This window comes from Anser anser, assembly GCF_964211835.1.
Source record: "Anser anser genome assembly, chromosome: Z".
NCBI lineage: Eukaryota > Metazoa > Chordata > Aves > Anseriformes > Anatidae > Anser > Anser anser.
The window spans coordinates 36,511,262-36,533,039 of record NC_139723.1 but is presented as its reverse complement, the minus strand read 5'-3'; the positions used below and the strand labels follow the sequence as shown (position 1 = coordinate 36,533,039).

The following is a 21,778-nucleotide window of genomic DNA, read 5'->3' as shown; positions in this document are numbered from 1 at the left end:
TTCCCTTGGCTGGGCTTGCCAAGCACAGGCCTGCTCAGCAACTGGGCAGCAAGCTGAGACCAGCCCCCACAATCCAGAGGCTCCAGCCCCTCACTGGGCTGCTCTTAAAGACACCTACATTCACCCCCAAATCAGCTACTGACTCAGTCCCTCTGACGGAGTTCATCAGGGTTGCTCCGTTTTTTAAAAAATCTCGTTAGAACAGCTGAAGCAAACCCAATGAATGGAGACAGCTGCTTTCTATGATCATTCTGTCCCCTAAAACTAATAAAAGTATATGCGCAGGTCAATATAGCAAATGACATTACTGACAAAAGACTGACTCTGATAAGACCAGTTTTTCAAGGAGATTAAAAGTTGAAGACATATTCAATGTCCTGACTTCTGGAAAACCTACAGCTACAGTCCATGCTGTGTACATGTGTATCCACAGGGGAAAATAATGTTAAATACTACTGAATTAATTTTGTTTTTAGCTGTACACATTTACACATCTCAGAGGACACACTGCCCTTCACATGTGCTCACCTATTACAAGCTCATTGCTGTCACTCCTGCCAGTGCAAGCACCTAGCTATTCAGCCTGCCCTACAGCTTTGAACAACTTTCCAGATGACCTGTGTTCAGCCACTCACATACACTCTCAAGGCTCTGGATTAACACACCCTCTCTTTTAATTCCTTTCTACTGTGATCTTGAATGAATATCAGACCTTTCTAGGTTCTTCACAAGGCTATACAAGAGGGAGAAAGACAGCCAAGCCAGGGGCACTGCCAGTCTGGACAGAGTTCTTCAAAGTTTAGGTTTAGAAAGCTTTGGAGACAGCAGCATGTGCCCTACAAAAGGGTGCTGCTGCCTTCAAACAGTTGTTACAGACCTTCGTATCTGCAAGAGAGAGTTGCTCAGGGATCAACCAGGGCCCATGCTGAGGAGGACTGCCTTGTATTTCCCTACTGGTTTTGTCGGTGTTTATTTTTTGTGTTGAAAAATGCTCTGACACTTGTGCTATCTGAGATGTAATGTGCCATATAATCATTAGTGAGAATCACATCAAGGTTGGTTACTTAGACTTCTGAGATCCAATTATCCTGTCATTTCCATATGCACAACACCAATTGACTTCAACGAGATCTGCATGCGCACCACTGATGAATAACTGAGCCCCCAGTAACACAGCTCCCACAAATCACCCCTGAAAGGGAGCCAAACCAGCCCTGCAATGAATGTATGGAATTTCAAAGCAAAAAGAAACTGGACTTACGGACACACATTTCCCTGCTTTCATAAAATCCAGGGCAGCACTGGGATTTACGTCTGTACATCGTTTTTTCACCATGTCTGTAGGCAGTACGGTAACTGATTCTAAAGAAAAGAATGAATGGTTGTTGCTTATATTTCATAGTTCAGAAACTAAAACATTTATACACTTACAGATTTTTTAAAATCTTCAGATATCAGTAAAAGGAGAGGAAAAACCCTCCAGAAAGAGACCTTTATTTATCTGTTGTTGTATTTAATAGTCTTGTTGGTTCCACATCAAGCTTTATTTCCATGGGTGGACAGACAGCAGTAAAGTTAAGGATTCTGGCTACTTAACCAAATCACAAACCAGAGTATCATTGCATTCACCATTAGCATCCCCAATGGAGATTAAAGTCTGGCAAAACAAATCCATTTCCCTGATCACTACTGGTGTCAGTTTCCAAGGAAAGTCTACTGGGGTTTATCCTTACAAGGGAGAGTCTGGTTTCTGGGGGCTGAGACACAGTGCTGGTTAAGACAAGAGAAGTGCTGGTTAAGACACTTGAGGATATCTTGAATATCTCTAAGGAGATATCTGGACATGATCCTGGGCAACCTGCTCTAGGTGGCGCTACTTGAGCATGGGGGTTGGACCAGATAACCTCCAGATGTGCCTTCCAACCTTCTTTTTACTTCCTTTTCAAGTAACACACATTTTCCCCAGAACATGAGATTCAAAGCAGCAAGGTATCTCATGAAGTTTTTGAACAAATGCACCTGGTAGGATCTGGAGAATTTCACTTCATGCATTGCATGCTTTTTTCTTAACCTGTTCTTTTTCTGTCAGTCCTCTGTAGGATGATATACCCTGACATGCTGACGACAGATATGTGACTTTTCTTGGATCAGACATTTTTCAGTTGACTCCGACCACCAGTGCTACACAAGTAAGTTGCTATAAATAAAATATCCTGTATGCCATGCTTGATTTTAACAGACACGAGATCTCTACACATATCTACAATATCAGCAGTTTGACAATCTTCGCAATTATACATCACCTGTGTCGTGTGCACTTAAACCAGTTTAGGATGTCAGTACAGCTGGTGTAGTAAATTTGATCAAAAGGATGTGGATATGACTCTTGCACTGTGACTGAATAACTGGGGAAAAAGAGAGTGAACAGATTATTGAGCAAGTCCTTTACATTTAACATGTGATTTTATTAAGTCTTTTACAAAGTTCTAGTAAGTAGCTGTAGTTAGAATGGATAACAAGGCACATATTTGAGCACACCTCTTAGGCACATCCTGTAACTCCTGGATGTGCACACAGTCATAGCACACTTAGCAATAGACAACCATGGCTTTGACAAATACTTCTTTGCTTTCTAAGGTTAGGAGTCTGCTAAAAAGGTGTTCCATAAGCCCTCACAAGCAAAGTTGTTTAGTCAGTTTCAGCCTAATGCTGTCTGTTACAAAGGATCTACTATGGTCTGCTATTGTTTTTATCTACTATCTAAATGCTACTAGTTCTTAATTTCCTCTTTAAAAATGTAGGCATAAAATATGTATCAAAATTCATCAGAAAATGCTTCAACATAATGGTATAAAAAAAAAAACAAAATATTCATGTGCAACAAAACCAGCAAGTGCAAGTTTAGGCTAAATATGAACCAGCTAACTTTATAAAATAGAATATATGGATTGAAAGGGTTTTTATCCACTAAGGGAAGAAAAATATACATGCAGAAAGCAATCATGTCTCTGTATAATACATTTGATGAAATGGTACTACAAGACATTTAAAGAAAAGTAATTATGTCTAAATTTTAAAAGCAGTTGTTGTCTCAAATGAGCAGCTAACTGAAGCAGCAAGGCAATGAGATGTGTGGCACATTTTCTCCTGTTTTACTAACATCACTGGAGAGCTGAAGAACTAGTTAAAAGACACAAAATTATATTTCTTCTTTTATCATACAAAACAGAAAAATCTCACTGGATTTTCTGAAAAAAAAAAATCTTTTTAAAACTGTAGCTCTATCCATAATAAAACATTTTCATCAGTAGTGGAAAGGTCTTTCAATGTACTTACATATAAAAGTGGGTGTTAGTATAGAAGTATACTTTTTTTTTTGTCAGAAGTACTATGCTGAAGATCTATTATCTGAAGATCTATTATTTCTGCCTGTCAAATTATGAGTGTAGTGAAAATCCAGAGCCTCCAGAGCTGTCAGTGGGGCCAGAGAAACAGAGCCCTGCTGCAGAAGGGAAAAATATTGAATCACCCTAGAAAACTCTTGCACAGACTGTTTGTGCTGGCAGTCCGACAGTCCTTGGTTGCATAAGGGGGTTAGAAAATATGGGAACGTGTGGTCCATTCCTGTTGTAGTGCTGGTTCCCGGGAACAGTCAAAACCCTGAGCGCACAGCCCGTCTGGCTTTTACTCACACTGTCTTTGACCCCCTCAGCACCTACTTTAGGGTAAAAGCCACAGTCTCCTCCTCCTAATGTCATCACCTACACTCAGAGAAAACATGTCCTGATCTACTTACTCCTCGCTGCCCAGCACTTGCTCCCTGTTTTCCTTATGCCCATATAGAGGCAAGCATCCCTAATCTGTCCAGCTGTCAGAGCAAGCCCGACAAAACGTCTGCGCTTGTTGTTGGACACGATGCTCAGCCCATCCGTTTTTGCTGTGATCGCAGTTCATTTGTAAAGAATGTTTCATGACAGGGCGGGGTAGGTTTATTTAAAGCATATAGTGCTGCCAGTGACAGCAGCAGCAATGAACTGGGATCTGGTGGTTTTACTCATTCGTAGCCATGTTCCCCTGCTGCCTGCTCTGAGACACAGCATGGATCTTTCAGTTCATTCAACAAACTGGAAACACTCGATGAGTATTTTTTTCTTCTGTAGACTTTAATTACTTTGTTTTAAAATACATTATGCACTATAACATTTTTTTTGTTGTTTTTTTTTTTGTTTTTTTCCATTTTGCTTTCACTATAATGCTTCTTCCCTCAAAAAACACTTATATAGATAAGAACAGTTAACAAATGATACACAATATGGAGTAGTATCAAGTAGCAATCTAGGCTTGTGCCTGAATATTGTAACCAGGTATTTAGTATGGTAATTACTTCATATACACAATTTCGTATATGCCAAATTGCATACCAAGAATCTGCTCCTACCTTTGCTGCACATAAGCTAAAATAAATGGCTGGGGGAAGTCCTTAAATACATTTTTTGATATACAAACTTCATAAAAATTCAAATACGAGTTTCAACTTCCTCTACAAAGATTTAGCCCAAACAATTGCAAATATATGTACAGTGGCTCAGCGGCATTTCCAGCAACTAAACATAAAAAACAATTTACCTCCAATGGAGGAAATACTTATGTTCTCAAATGAACAGTTAGACTGTCTCAGGGGTTAGCTGATCAGTCATGGGCTTAATTAAATAATAATAATGAGACATTCAGGCCTGGTTTCACTACTATAATCTTTGCTCAAGAAAACTACAACAAATGCTTGCGGTTCAACCTCTCCTACCCACTGTGAGCAATCCACTCGCAATTAACCTGAAATTGGGTGAACAATTGGACTAACTAAACTGATGAATTTATAGCTTCACATTATAAATTTCTGAACCTCATCAAAAAAAAATTAAACAACAAATCTTAATTTAGATTCCAGCAATGTTGAAAAGGAAAGAATCAGCATAATCAAATTTGGCCAAACTCCAATATGGCTAATTACATTTTGCATATGTAAAAGCTCCTTTTCACTTAAATTGAAAAAAGTTATTTTTAATTTCTTTCTTGTCCCTAGATGGTTCTGTAATATTACTGGTGCCACTGTTGTGTTTTTCCTAACCACTACTGAAAAGATGGCTGCATTTCAGCCCACTGTGAAATAGTCTTTTAGTTATGCATGAACTTACCTTGCCCACATGGTTATGCAAAATTTTATTCCCAGATCATTATTTAACTGAAAGCTATAAATCAATTAAAATGTACTAAGCAAAACAAACCAAAACTTTTACAATCAGAATTTGTGTAAAGTCTTACATAAAAGAAATTATTACCTTTCCCAGTGGCTACACACATTTGGATCTTCAAGGTTCAAAGATAAAGTTATCCCTACCCAATGGTACAGGAGTATGACAGGAAAGCCAAAAAAGGAGTTAAGAACCATCTTTTCAAAAAGGTGACCTGTAAGAAAAAAATATACATAATACATTAATGTTATTACATAAACAATAAAAGAGCCAAAACCATTGACTCATTTCATTAGGCTATACATAAAATCAAAGGTTTGGTGATATATATGAATAGGTACTTCAAGAAACACATGAAGCATGCCTAGTGGCAGCAAATACATGCCCACTGTGGTAGAAGACGACAAATAGAGTAGTTGATGCAAGTAGCAGGGCAGCCAGCTGGTCCTATCACATTGCAGACAGCCAGGCTCAGTCTGTTTAGCAATGGCTTATCCCTGCCAGGTAACAGAGCTGCAGTTTTAAAACAGATTGGCACTTGCTCAAGACCACAAGAGTAGAAACACTCCTGTTCAAGGTTTTGCTGATAACATGCCATCAGAAAGCCTGAAGACAACTTAACCAAAATGCTACAGCATTCACTGATAGCAGCACCAACTTCTTAAAAACCCCAGATAAAGCCCCACCTCAAGCAGCTTTAACCAACGTAGCACCTTCTTGTGAAAAGCTCACCCCCGAATCACACAGTGACTGCACATCCCTAGGGATGCCAGAGCACTGAGTACCTGGGCCACCAAGGGGGTGACGCCCAGGGTGTGCTCTGGAAAGGCTGCACCCCAACACCGGGGCACTACCTCAACCCAGGTGCCTCCCTGTGGGGTGACGCAGCAGTGTAATGCAGAGAGATGGATGTCAGAGGAGCAAAAAGCAGTTTTATAGTGTTCTGTGGTGGGAGCGTGCGTGTCTGTGTGCTATTCTTTTACGCAAATGTATACGTGAAATGATATATATATATATGCACGAATGCTCCTCAGTCCTTCAAGATGTTAAACATCATTATTAGTAGATACAATGTCAGCTTAGGACTTGCTAAAAATGGCACAGTGCCTTTTACTAACTAATAATTCCCATGCAAGCAAATTAATCAGTCAGGGGAAGGGTTTAAATGACTTTGCTTTAAATTGTTAACAGACAGTCTCACATTTTATTCTCCAGTGTTAATGGTCTTTTAAGTTGAATTCCCAGTATAGTTTGCATAAATATCCCGTTTTATGCCAGTTGTAAAATTCCCAGACAGAAAAAACTTTCTGCTCATAAAAAAGTTACTATTATAACATAAAAATCTAAAAGATTATCCCAGTACCTTGACTGGGTCTATCTTAGTTTTCAAGCAAATGATTTGATTTGCATACCAAAACACTTTAAATCTAACCTACCATTAATTCACAATTGCCAGAATGAAAGCTGGCAGAAGGTAACCTGTAATGATTGAAACATCCATTTCTGGGAAACATTTGACCTTTTATCTTCATTTTCACACAAATTTTAATACTATGTGGCTTCTGATATCACACCACAAATTGAGATAATTGAGTGTAATCCATAGGACAATAAGAAAATAACTTCTAATTTTATTTTCTAAATATTTTTAACAAAATAAAATAACTAGAAATAGAAATTTCTTACTTTAAATATTATGGAACAGAATAGAGTAAAACACACCAATAAATTACTTTAAGACAAAAAAAAGTCCGCTATTCTGTGAAAATAAAAAGATGTAATAGTCTTACTTTACAAGAACTTCTTCAGCAGTCAACATAAAAAGCTCACAAAAAAAAAAAAAAAAAGAAAATATTGTATTTAAGATATCCGAGGACACAGAGATGATCCCATTTTGCTAAATCCCTCTTGAAAAACCATGGCTGCTGAAGGACATTTCATGGTCTATAACTGTTTCTGTGCACAAACACTGCATAGCAGTGTCATCAATGTGGAGCTGTTTAAGAAGGAATAAAAGCAGCTGTATTTTCAGTTAATTTCAACGAAGTGGTGATTTCCCTCATTAGAAATATGCACTTTGATTATGCAGACTGTAAACTGTATTTCCTTTTTTTCTTCTTCTCAACTTCAGTAACTTTCCTTTTGGATACATTTAACAAAATTTAAAATTAAAAAAATAATAATTTGCATGAACCCCCTAGTGTAAAACTTGATTGCATTCCCAATCTTTTGCTTAATTATTAAGGAAAATCAAAACAGAAAATCAGTACCACTGATTAGCATTGCTAAAGTGTTTATATTAGCAATAAAAAATGCAGATGACTGATTTAACTCTTGCTGTCTGCAGTTGGCACTGAGATGCCCTGTTCAGAGATTCACTTTTCTTCTTGCATATTGCTTAAATCATCTCACCCAATACTACATCAGTGTCTTTGCTGTCTAAATACATATACATAGTACCTGTGGTTTCAGTACTAAAAGTGCTCATGCTGCAGAATGCTTTCTCTATGCAATGATTAGTTCAAGTATGAGGGAAATAATAATTCAGTCTAAAACAGAAAGCTCCTCCAACCTACTACAGCATATATTTATAATTCACATCCCCAAGCCATAAACACTTTCTACAAGTCATCCAGCCCTCTCCTATGAGAAGCACTGTTGACCTCAATGAAGAACAACTTCAAGGAGGCAAATGGTTGTTCCCAAACACTCTCTAATATCCAGCAACATGTTTGCATATACAGAAAAAAATGACACTTTTGAAACTGTATTTAAACCAGCAAAATTATAGAACTGCTGGCTAAGACAATATGGCAGCGACCAAGTCATAGGGAAGCTAGCAAAATGCATATTCCAGTCATTTTGATTGTTAACCAGCACGTACAACTCTCTCAGTCTATGACTTCAACATCCAACTGAACACACAATTAATTTAACTGAGCCTAAGGCATTTTACTGCCAGGTCTTCCTAGTGTTGTACACTACAGTGTACTATTAGCACAGTGCACGACAGAACACATATATCTGAACAAAGCACTAAAATCTTACTCTCCCCTGACATTTTTAATACTACCCTTGGAGAAAAAAACTTTAGTTGACAAAGCTGCATCTTTACTCCCATTTGAGCAGGATCTTTAAGGCAAGGCCTGTGCAATATGTGGTCAAGGTCTGTTTAGTTCTGAGTTGTCTCTGTTTCCACAACCTTTAATACAGGCCCACGGTTTTCAAACACTAAGAGGAGAACAGCACAGCTGCATGAAGCATCTGCAGATTATTCCTATGCGTTTCTCTACTCCTATTAAATAAATTTAGCTAGTGATCTCTCTATTATATCAAATGAAGATATTAATAGTCATCAATAATAGTCATATTAACAAATTCTTCTGATCATCCCAAGGCATATTAAAATTACTATCAAGTTCATTTTTAAGATGGTATAACAGGTGTACAGTTACCCCAAAAATATACCCCTACAAATTACAGGTATTCACCTAAAATATGTTTGATGAATTATATTCATCCCACTAGTAAGCAGATGGCAAAGCCTGTATGTGTACTGCATAAACACAGTTAAGCAGTGCTACACCTGATCTGAGATTTGTAGGCACCTTCTCTGTGACTACTACTGCTGCCAGTTTTGTACACATTTTTTCCTGTACAGTCCAAAATCAAAACTAGAAAAAGAGTAAACGACTAAAAAATAAAACCAAACATTTCTCCTCCATCTACTGAAAACTGAGTCATGATTTCAGATGAGTTTCTCCACCTGCCCCAAGCAGAGCTATGAGCAGAACACAGAGCACACAGCTCTCCCTTACATTGGTCTGCACAAAAGGTAAAAAAATAGGTGGAATTGGGGGAGAAGAGAGAGACAAAGCAATGCAAAACATGAAAGTGAAGGTTGCTCAAGGCTGTGAACAAATATTTTATGGTCAGCAAAATCAAGGACTGCTAGTGAATTAAGCAGGATTAGAACTGCATGAGCAATAGAGAATACGATGATACAGTTGCTAACATGACATAATGGACCCAAGAGCAAGGGAAATGCTGATGTAGCTTTCTCATTACTGTTTCAAAAGCATTTTTACCACTGCAACATAAAAAATGCAGCAAGAACATGCAATATAACTAGAGGAAGAACTTCAGGATAGTAAGAGCTTTTCATACTCTGTGATGGTGTATCCAAGGTTTTACAACACTCATTTCCATCTTTCTGCAGTGATACAGCACGAGTATGTCAAACAATGTTATCTGGGCTGTAACCCAAAGGGTTGTTTTTAATTATGCTTACGTTGCACTATCCTATATATACAGCAAATACTATTTAAAAAAATCTTCATTCTGTCCATTGTAGCTGAACTCCCAGACTGAATCTGTAAACTACACACTCATTACTGGAGACTCTGTTGCTACTACCTCTGCCCTCACCATCTCCATACCATGACTAAGCCAGAGACCCAAAATAGGCTTAATGACTGCTAGTAGCCACTAGAAATTACAGCTCCAGATGAGGTAAAGACTTTTTGTAAAGATTTTCTGGCAAATTCTTTGATTCTTCACTTCCTGTTAAGTGTTTTCCATATTATTATAGTATTGTCATTCTCAAAGTTCAGCTCCTCCATCAGAGCCACAATTTGTTTATAAAATCATCTACTACACTGCCAATGTCAGGCAAAGCAAAATCTGAACCTGACCTAATCTTGTCAGTGATGCTTAGTCCCATGTTAACTTCCATGAGAAAAAAAAAAAAAAGTAAAAAAAAAAAAGTGACTTTTACTGAGTACATTAGAAAATTAATAGATGAAAAATAGGAGGTGATTTTCCTTTGGAAGTCAGTTGGATGCAGTGTCACATGAAACCTCACCCATAAAACAGATATGAACTAGCATGAATAGCAGAATTATCACGCAGAGCTTAGACTGGCTGAAAACAAACAAACAAACAAACAAACAACAAAAAATCACAACAAACATAAATAAAGCAACCGTCTTAAGAAAAGAGTGCTCAAAAAAATGTCACGCCAAAGGCATCACCCCCAGTTAGGGGAGTGCAGAAGAGACCAAACTGCAACTCATCTGGCAAGGCTGAACTTTTCTTGACAGAACATGTGTGGGACTATTAGCTAAATGATAACCCAATAGGGCCCTAAACTGCAGGACTCTTTCACACCCTGATTATCAGAGATGACAAAAGGCCCTTCCTTGGCGCAACTTAATCGAGTTAACCCTGTTAACTTGTGCTTCTTTACTTTTAAGCATTAATGCACATCCAGATGTCTGCTAACTGACACGCCACTTCAGCCACATGCTTAATGACAACCTGACCTTGCTTGCTGAATACGCTAGATGTATGACTAGCCATGACATGTAGTAACCCAGTCACCAAGCAAGCTGTTCCCACAGGAGAGGGTGTTGATTTCCTGATTCCACATCCTACAATGCCACAGTTACTTAACAGTCCCTCCAGCCTTCCACTTCTCACACATTTATTCTTCCAATGGCTTTTTCATACCTGAGGTATCTAGGGGTATGGCAGCCATTTACACCAGTTAACACAAGTTTAAGCCTACAAGGCAACACAGCAATGTCCCAGACACCCCTTCTCAGTTGTTAGCAGGTCTTGCATGAAAACATGCATAACCTTAAGACACTCAAGAACAGCTACACCTCAGACAGAGTCTCAAACTTAAGAACTAGCATCTTTAAGATTCAAACTGAAAAAAGTGAAAACTTTCAAGAGTCCAAAGCTTTTTAAAACAGACCATGAAAATTAAATGGAAAAATCATGAATTTAGGCTGATATCTGAAAAATAACCAAATTAAAGGCTGAGTGTGCTGGAAAAATTCTCCTTTATGGGGACAGATGTTTTGCTATTTTTTTCAAGGGTAACATTATGAAGAAAAACAAATAATGAATTACTGTTTTTTGATTTAGTTACTTTTTTATTATTATTTTTTTCTGTCTCTTTTTAATTATAGAGGTTCCTAAAGAAAAAAATGAGGCTTATGTAATCCCACTATTTGCATATATGTATTGGCCCCAATGGTTCCAATAAATTCCAAATCTGTTGGTCATTTCAACTGACGTTAATGGAGGGAAAGAAGTCTTGATTCACCAAGTTTCAGAGAATCCACTGACAACCCACAAGTCTGCAGATGACCAGGCATTATTTGCCCATAACTCACAGAAATGCCTGATTTGGAAGCTGTGGTATCAGGATCCTTTAACAAATGATATCATTTCATAGCCTGCATATCTGAACTGCTCCTTCTAAGTAAATAAATAAATAAATAAAAATTAAAAAGTGGAATAATATATGATTTTATGTTAAATAACAGAAAGCACCTGTTAAATTATGTTTTGGAATAGGCACCTTCTACTTAAGCATGAAAACTTTCAGGTGGAAACCTGGAGAGGCTGGCTAGGGTCACACTGCTCATTGCTCCAGAACTGTCTAATAAATTCTCAGACTTCAATTACAAGGAAATTTCCATTTCCAGAATGAAATAAGGTAACTATGCACCTTGGAAGAATCAGAAATCTTTAACTCTCAGCAAACTTTCAGCTTTACACTAGGTGTGCCACCCAGCGCTGCAGCACAGTCCCATACAGCTGGAAACCCCGCAGCGCTGCTGCCCAGCATCTCACTGCAGTACAGACACAGAACACAGTGCTATTCCATCACCGGGATGAACTCGCTAGCTGGTCCTGTAGCACTCAGGACTTCCCTGCAAGTTACTGAGCAGTATTCTTCACAAGATACAGTCTCACTGTAAAAGACCAGACAGGAGTTTCCTTAGGATCTTCAGGCCTCCTGAAAAACAAGACTCTCTTTGGCCCACCAGACTCACTTACTGCCATGCAACACATTGACTGCACAGTGAGAACTTCCACAGGCGTTAAGCTGCCAGGGATGATACATCCATTCATCAGTACCCTTCTCCTCCCTCAGATCAATAGTAAAAGGAGAGGAAAAGAAAGTTCAGTGGAAGTCAAGTTTGCACGGGGCAAGGAGGCATGGTAAAGAACAAATGCCAGCATGCCAGATCCTTTGCAGATGGACTCATTATTATTCCTCTGGGGCAGGCTGCCAAACATCACAAGCATGGGGTCATTTCACTGTAGCTGTCATTGTGAACTAACCCAGAGCACTGTTCACATTAAAAGTTTTTTTTCTTTTTCCAGGAAGATAACAAGTACAGGTCTTTAACATACAAGCTTGTGATCATTAAGGTTAGTCACAGCACACAGAACTGTGTGAATGGCACATTGAACATGTCTAAAGATTATTCCACATAGGAAGCTGAAAGGATGAATTGTTAACAAATAAATCTTTTGGCTAAATGTGCTGTCCACCTATTTTCTACTCAGATGAAAAGTTACCAAATAAAGACAGTTAAAGCTGTCTAGAATCTAAGCCAAAGTATCTGAAAAGCACACTTCCAGAAGATGAAATGGCAGCTAGAGCATAAATCCTGATATAACTTCTTTTAAACAAGAAACATTAAGTGAACCATGTCAAGTAAGTGTACTTAGTATCTTAGTATCTATTTTTGGTCTGGGTATCCCTGGAGAATGATTTATTTAGCTCTCATACAAAAAGTAAACAAAAAAAAAAAGAAGGAAATTCCTCAAGATGTTTAATGTTCCTTCATCCCAAGCCAAATAATTTAACAAGAGTAAGTGATGGACAGAGAAGCTACATGTGAAATGAGTAAGAACAAACAAACGGAAATTGGTTCTGGAAAGAATTTATAATTAGCTAGTTTTGTAAACAGAGATCACTGAAAATCTTAACAGGTTGTGTCCATATGTTGATGGCAGCATTGCCTCAGGGTCACTACAACCTGCAGCTTTCACCAGTGGAGAACCTTGGTCCCAGAGTAGGTCTCTCTCTTCCACACAAAGTGAAGTGCATACAGGAGCCTGTCTTGCCTGATCTTTCTCTCAAGTTTTGTGTAGCTGTTCAGAGGTTACCGTTTCCAAGCAGACCACCTGAACACAAGCAAGCTACTACAGCTGTTTTTTGCCTGCACCCTCCATCCAGACCTTCGAGGTCCTCCTCCTCTCCTTCCAGCCCCTCTCCACAGCATCTGAAGGCCCTATGGCTGGCCAGCTGCTCCTGGGGAAGCCACCAACCACATTTTGGAAGAAAGCAGTGGCAGGACATAGGAACATGCAGGAGCTGGGATCTGGCTGGTGCCGTCCCCCAGCTGGAATGATGCCACCAGTGCAGGGAGCTGCAGCGAGTGGGGGACAGGCACTAGGCGCAAGTCTACTGGGCTGGCAGGCACGGGACTGTTCAGAGATGCACCAGCGGCTTTCAGTCCATACACAGATGGCACTCATCAGCCCTGGGCATCCTTCCCAGCGTGGCTGTTGACAGCTAACAGAAAGCAAATAACATACATTTTAAGAAAGGCTATACACCACAGGAGTTGATTCAGAAACCATATCCAAACAAACAGACCTTTCCCCACCCTTTTCCCTTTTTAATCAAATAATGTACTCCTTCCTGGACTATCAGTCTGTATATTAATCCCAGCACTGTTTCAATAGTACAGGTGAAGGCACTAAGGTCTATCCAGATGCATTTGTTTAGGGCTAATTATTTCTAAAGTTAGATGTTACTGGCATGTATAAAAGCTCTGTTTTTAACAGAATAACACAATAAGTAATCTTTACTGAATTTTTAGCATAGTGCCTTTATCAGATAACATGACCAGACATCTGATTTTTTATTTATTTTTTCCTAAGGATATTGTATTCATGGATGCAACTGTGAAAACTTTGTGGTTGCTGACAAATTGCCTGGGACAATCCTGTGGTCACCTAAATACACCAATTCCCTGGTTCCACTTATGCGGAAATTTTCATTCATGGTTTTACCCTCTCTTGACCGTAGCTTTTGTGAACTTTCTTTTCCTTTTATCTCAATTACCAGCCTTCCAGACATTGTATCCAACTTTTTGCCAATGCATAAAGTAGCACAACCACAAGACTGACTATTCCTTTAGCTTCCTATGCATTTTAGGATCCATTTCAAATGTGTTCATCTTCCTGTAACAGTCTTTTGCTTTCTTGTTTCAGCTCTCTTCAAAGACCTCCTCTGTTGTTTTTTTCCTTCCCCCATTACATACACATTCTCTTTTTCCACATACATTGCCCTCCTATATTAGATTCTTCTCCTTTCCTGTCATAGCCTCTGTCATCGCTGACAAAAATCTTCAATCTGCAGTTCCCCACACTTGCAACAGCCTTTCACTGTGCCCTTTCATCATGAACAACACAGGTATAAGCACCCTCATTTGTTTATATCTTCTACTTGCTAACAAGTAGCTGTAATTTGTGAATAAGTTTGTTGGTAATACTGCTTCAGTACACTTATATTTTTAAATCACCCAAAGAAATGTCATTTACATATGACACTACAGCAAACAAAATTGTTATTTCAGTTAGCTCCTTTTTTCATGATTTAGACTGAGCATTTCATTTCTGGAAATTCTTATCACATAACTTTGTTACAGTCTTCAAGTTTCAAAGGAAAAAAAATAATTCCGATGCCAACTCATTTTAACAGCCTATGTAGCTTCTCAACATGTTAATGCATTACTCACCAACTTTTGTTTTCAATCTCCAGCAATCTAGTTCAAAACATCTATGACTTGAACAAGACTCCCCTCCCCAGAACAAAGTAAATACAAAACATTCTGATGAAAGAATGAGGAACTTTGTGAAAATGTCTTCCTTCACATTTCATTCCTTCACTTCTTTCACATTTTGGCTTTTGCAAAAGTTAGAATGGATATAGTACTCCTCCATTCTTTCCTCAAAGGGGAAAATGGAAGACCATAATGCAAAACCAAAAGAGCCTGAATAATTCTATTCAACAAACCCACAGTTAAAGGAGTAAATCCTACTCCCTTAAAGTCAAAGGCGATTCTTCCCTGAACAGCTTTCAGTGAGCCTAGCAGATAACCGGCTGAGGCTAACCTACAGAGTGAACAACATGTTGAGACCATGGTTACCACAGCAAAGTGGCTTAACAACAGCAGGAGCTCCTTTCAGTGCATCTTTTGGATTTGTTACTAGCTGGAATAAATGGAACAAGATATAGACTAACGTGCAAGATCAGGCTGATTTTCCCATCTTGTCATTTCATTTCTCACTTATTTTCCTTCACCACAGCTAATTTACTACATCTGAAGGCCCTAAGAGATGCTGCCAAGTGATCACATCGTGTCCATTTATACTGGTCGTCACTCTACCTCATTGCCTCTGCCCCCAGGAGAGCATGGGCAAGACTTTGTTTTACTCTTAACTATATGCCCTTCGCAAAGCTTATGAACATCTGCAGTTCTGAAAACAATGCTTGTATGTGTAAGCCTTCTCTCTAAATAATCCCTGACCTTTACTTTAGACTAGCTTGTTTGATTTGTACTGCTCCTTGACATTACTGAGTAACAATCTGGATTGGTCACACTGCCCCATCTGTAGCCTGTACTATCTGCAGACATATAAATAAGAAAAGGGTTAGGGAACAGCTGATCATTTAAGACACCTAAATTCAACACTTCATTATTAAAAAAAAAAAAATCAAACTTAAAAATATGTTTGTGGTCGTGTAATTTTAGTTCTTGGTGTTCCTATTTGTCAACAGAGAAGAAAAGATACCCCTGGAGAGAAGTTCAGCTTGATAGATGCCTATGGGGTCTAGAGGTTTTCTCTCTTCCATGTTTGCATGCATGAACACCTGCACACATACACACACGCTGGTGCATATATATAGATGCAGGTAAATGCACGCAGGCACATACAGATTCACTATACTACTGGCTAACTAGTTGCAGCTGGAAGGCAAGGTGCTGTGCTTTAGGGAAAAAATACTACTTCTAAAGAAATAAAACTGCTACCCAACACTAGTGATTGGTAGTAATAAAACATGTTCTTTCCAACAATGACAAAGTAAACAACTGTGCATTTTATGCATAAAAATACTTTGATAATATGAAAGTAATTTCATATCAAAGTTCCCAGTCATGATTTATATCATTTTCAGTTTTCTCTTACCTTAATTTTGAATACATTCCAAATTATTACATTCTTAAATTCATTTATTTTAATGATGAACCAGAATCTCCTTTAAAAAGAGTGACTGGTTCATCATTAAAAGAAAATAATGAAGGCAATTGCCTTAGAAGCTCTAACAATCAAAAGAAGACCTTTCTGGTTTTAATTAATATTTCTTTCAAGATAAATTTTCCTATTAAAATATGTTAATTTACTTCGGTTCCAGGTTATCTGAAACCTTCCTAAAAATTATGTCTGCTGCTAATTCCAGCTGAAAGCAGTGTAATTTGAAGCTACAAGAATCAAGACTGCATTTTTATTAACTTGAGCACAAGGCCCTAAATCCCTCAAATTGTTATCCTTTAGGACACATGTTGCATTCTTTAAATCTGTACCTCTTTGCAGTATGGGTTGTAAAAGGACAGCAGTAGCATGAGCACATATCAGTCATTACAAAAACGGTCTATTGATAGCATTGTCTGACAAAGCACCTTTAGTAACAAGGCACCCTATTCAGAGATCTAATTTTTGCAGACATTTGTATGCCAAATTCAAAGAATCTCTATGATGGTGGGTTTAATGAGGTACTTTGTCATTCTCTGTAATAAAAATTAAAAGACAGACAGAATTCTTCAGCTTAATTGCCACATCTGTTATTAGGCACTTCACTGTGATTGATTGGAGTGTATGTGTCAGAGACCATGCCAGAAAACAGACAAACTTTGTAAGCAGAGTTATAACTTATAGCCCAACTGGTATTAGCAGCATCTCTGTTACAACTTCTGCTGCTCCTCAGTTAAAGTTACATGAACATTGGCCTTGGTTCAGACATTCATCAAGAGAAAAAAAAAAAAAAAGTGCTTTTTTAAAGCATTTACAACATTCAGAAGGAAATGCAATGGTCATTTGAATGTGTGAATGTGTCATCTCTCATTAATTAATGAGCGATATAAGCAATCCGTAGAACCAACCAGGACAAAATTTCACATTGAGTAGTACAACTGCTGTTTTAGTTTGATAACAGATGAGCAACCAGCTGAGAGGACAGTGAAAAACAGCGCAGAATTTGCAGAGGGATTGCACAGTCGGTCACAGTCAGGGAGCTTCTGGGAAGAACAAAAACGACATGGACACTCTCCTCTGATCGGTGTGGAAATTTGGGATGAAACCTGAATTAAGTCATGAAACTTCTTGTTCCCTCTGAGATACAGAGCAGCCCAACAGCTCAAAGCTGCCAGCATTTGCCAGGTCACTTGGCTGACTGCAGCAAGGATACCCAGGCATCTTAACTGGGCACTTCACGCAGGGGTAGCAAACCTAACTGCCGTTACCCAGGTAGGGTAAAAGCCCATGTTAGTGAGAGCAATCAAAGGAGCCACCCTGAGGAATTGCCTGATGCTGGGAGGAAGCACATCTCTCCTCCTGCCCATGGCGATATGCTGGATGATGCTGACAGCTGACTTCTTATAACTGAAGACTCAGTTTCATGGTAATGACTACTATGACAACTCCACACCCAGGCTGGTATATGACCACTATTACAGTGTTTTTACTAACAGCTGATATTCTTTTGGCTCTAAAATCCGAACGATTCACATCTACCAGTCCTGACATAGCAAAATGATTCTGAGCTTACTCAGGCATTCTCCCTCAACTAACTGCTCTTTTCCAATTTCACACAGCCTTTTTACTAAATGCACAGAAATGTGTGTTGCTATTGTTACCAAGGAAGATGGACAGGCCAGCTGCCATATTGCTTAAAATTATTTCTTTTCATCCAGTTCATCCAGTAAGGAGCAAGGGATTATTTGACCTTCCTTACTAATTTTCTGCTCTGCGCTAGCAAGTCAGAAGAAAGGTAGGAATGCGTAAAAGAGCAACAAAAACTCTACCAATATCCATTGCATCCTCTCCTGAAAGGCACCAGGATGTCCTGATGTTGAAAGCCAAAAAAAAGCTGTCTACCATGGGCTGGGACAAAAGACAGTCGCTTCATCCAACCCAATCTATCAGCTGCCTTGTGAACTAATCCATGAATAAACCTTTCTTCTCTCTGGAGGGCAGACTGGGACACTCCAATTCACTCCCTCCATGACAATAAGTGATCATTTTTTGGAAAGTCTTCCCCACTGGCTGAGATGAGCCAGGGCAGATGCTCTCTGCTACTATCTGAAGGTCTTTGTTGTGCTCTCAGGAGTCCAAAGCTACTCCAGACTACAACGAGTTCCAGCAAGTTCCTGTGTGGTTCTCTACCTTGCGGGTGTCTTTCTTTTTATGTGGCTTTTGCAAATACCTCATCTCCCTTATTCTCTTTAATTTAGGCTTCGCTTACTTAAGCACACTTACTTTTAAGTGTATGTCATGAAATAATCTTACATATTGTATTTTTATCAGCATAACTCCCTTCAAGTTCTACAATATTTTTTTCCAACAATGTAAGGCTTTTTGTTCTCTAGGCTACTACCATGAACCACACCGCAAATACAAAGTATTTAGACTCCTGTCTAGATGTTTTATTTAATTTCATAAAAGACATCAACAGCAGAGCGGAAAATAGAATTTAGGCCTCCTAGTCCCTGTTTTCAGCCAACCCTCAGGACTCAATGCCTCCAGTATATTATTTTGCCACATTGTGCTTACCATGTCTGTAGCATCATTATTAGAACCAGGAAACACAGGTTTGGGGGTACTGGGCATTCACAAAGAAATCACTGCACACAGAATCACAAGTGAGAGGATTTTTTAACAGATTTGGTTTGTCTCAGAGGAGGCCAATAATGCCCCCTTATCTGTTTGCTTTTGCATTTCTTTGTTTTTCCCATTGGCATTCTTGTTGTAAACTGCAATGAAGAAAAACACACATACATGCCTAAGAGAAAACCTCCATGTACTAAAACTTTGGTATTTCCCTGGAGATAGGCAATACAGAAGAAAGCAGGGTAATTTTTGGAAGTGTGGTAAGAGACTCCCACAGGAGAGGAAAAAGGAAGCTTCAAGTACGTCCTCGCATGCAGACTCCACAGATGTTTCTGAATTCCACTAAACATATTTGGAGTGACTGCAGTGGATTTCTACTTCATTCCAACAGCTTCCTACCAAATAACAAGAAGCAGAAAGCTAAGAAATTTTTACATTTCTCATTGCCAGGAGAAAAGCATTTCCTCCCTGCATCCCAATACTACTTTAGCAAACTAAACCAAACCAAACAAAAATCTATTTTCTGAAGTTGATTCACTGTCAAAACAGAATTCAACTTGTAAAAGGGTGGGGTGTGCATAGAAAGCTTGACAGTTTTCAAAGACTGAAAAAAAATATATATATATCTGTATTTTAGTGGTGCAGACAAGGACTGCAAATTTGGACTTTTTTCCAAATCACTGCATCCTTGGAGGTTCACTTCACAATTCCTGACTGTTATTATTCATACATAATGCAAATTGGCATAAACTAGCATTGAGCAAGAAAGGGTTGAGCACATCTTGAAAGTGCATTCAAGTTGCAGAACAACAATACCATTTCAGAGATGTGACCAAGTCTCCTGGCTCTCTGAAATGGGTTATGGAGATGGAAAAATCTACTGACAGCAGTAGGGCTATTTACAGCGAGGAATTATATTCCTTGCTGTACTTTTGTTTTGGTTTTCAACAGCTACTCACCCAACATGCTTACTCAATAATTAAAAATTGATTATTTTGTGAGTTCATGGTTTAGGTAGCTTGCCCAGAAATTCACTTCTATTCAGTGCCATCTTCTGTCTTAGAGTGGTGAAGCCCCATTGTATACCTGCACAGCAATACTTACAACACCTAGCTCTGCGTCCAAAGCGACTCTGAAGCACACAGGGCACTAATGATGTTATGCGTCCTCAGCAGAGTCCATCACAGAGTTGGCAATGCAGCTCTTCTATAAAAGAAAAAAAATAATAATCTGTTAAAAGAGACAAGTTGTTCTGCTTGTGGACGCAGCACTGGGATCTCTGAATGCTCATACACCTGACAGCATGTTACCCAGGCAAAGTGTGAGGATGCCGCATTCGTGTTCCTCACCTCATCTACCCCTTAACCACTGATTTCACTTAAGCTTTGACTGGTTTACTTGACGCCAGTGGGAACATCAGGCCATCAGCCTCTGTTCTCTTATGCCTTTTATTTTAGAAGAAATTAAAATAGGTAGAATGTAAAATACATATATTTGCAGACAGCATAAATATTCATGACATCTATTCCTCAATTTAAAATACACACTTCAATCTCACTGGCAGATACCCTTCAGAAACAGTTGTTATTTACAGTATCAGCCTGGGGGGAAAAAAAAAAAAAGATGAAAGGATCAAGTTACTCTTCACTTCTAAACAAGCCTGGCCACAGCTGTACACCAGCTTCTGAGCAACTGCTCTGCGAGCACACAACAGGGCTTCTGTCCTCCCACAGGGTTTGCTCGGGTCACCCACCCGCATGTGGCGCGGGCCTGGGTAGCACCAAAGCGCCATGGCGGGGCAGGCAGGGCCGTGAGGTGCAGGGGCCAGGGAGCCCTCAACGCCAGGGAGCAGCGCCCAGACAGCCCCCATGCCGCCCACGGCAGGAGGGGCATGGGCACAGGGAACTGAATCGATTTTTCGCGGATTTTTTTTGATTGCGAAGGCAATCAGGGAGGGCTGACAGTTCACAACAAGGCCCCACAGGCCGGGCGTGACTGATAGGTACAGCGCCCGCGCATCCACCAGCGCCCAGCTCTGTGGTGAAGTCTGTACAGGCTGAGGAAGCTCCAGAGGGGGTGGGTTTTGGCTTCCAGTTCTCCTGCTTGTAAACACGACTCTGAGAAACTGCAGTTTTCAGTATTTTTTCTTTCCTTTATGCTATGCCAGGAAGGCAACCCCAGGTACAAAGCAGCAGCAGCACCAGTCTGGTCATGGGTGTCAAGAACTTTGTTATGTCAGGAGAATAAACTATTTTTTAATTGGCACATGAAACAATCATTTGGTTAACCAGAATCTGCTACGGCAATGATAATAACCAAGTACATTATAATAATTATTATAGTGTGTGTTACTTGGTCATCTCTAAAGAAACTGATAATGCCCTCTTACTTGTCTGCTTTTTCATTTCTTTATTTTTCCCTTTTTCATTTTTTCTTTATTTTTTCTATATTGGTATTATTGTTGTAAACCACGATGAAGTAAAAGCACTCATATATCATAGGGCTGGAGCACCTCTCCTATGAAGACAGGTTGAGAGAGCTGGGGCTGTTCAGTCTGGAGAAGAGAAGGCCCTGGAGAAACCTCATTGTGGCCTTTCAATACTTAAAGGGGGGCTTATAAAAAAGATGGAGAGCAACTTTTTTCTCAGTCAGACAATGACAGGACAAGGGGGAAAGGTTTTAGACTAAAAGAGGGGAGATTTAGATTAGATGTTAGGAGGAAATTCTTCACTGAGAGGGTGGTGAGGCACTGGCACAGGTTG

At 39.3% G+C, this 21,778-nt stretch overlaps 1 protein-coding gene across 1 annotated transcript in view; it reads right to left on the bottom strand.

Moving 5' to 3' along the window:
- MEGF10 (multiple EGF like domains 10) overlaps positions 1 to 21,778 on the bottom strand; it is a 104,752-nt gene that overhangs the window by 73,066 nt on the left and 9,908 nt on the right. Inside the window, exons 2-5 of the mRNA XM_083815993.1 lie at positions 20,121 to 20,222; positions 5,337 to 5,463; positions 2,304 to 2,405; positions 1,262 to 1,362 (exon numbers count right to left, since the gene is read on the bottom strand). Of these exons, the coding sequence (XP_083672119.1) occupies positions 1,262 to 1,362; positions 2,304 to 2,405; positions 5,337 to 5,446 (313 nt within the window). The 5' untranslated portion in view covers positions 5,447 to 5,463; positions 20,121 to 20,222. The remainder of the gene's footprint in view (positions 1 to 1,261; positions 1,363 to 2,303; positions 2,406 to 5,336; positions 5,464 to 20,120; positions 20,223 to 21,778) is intronic.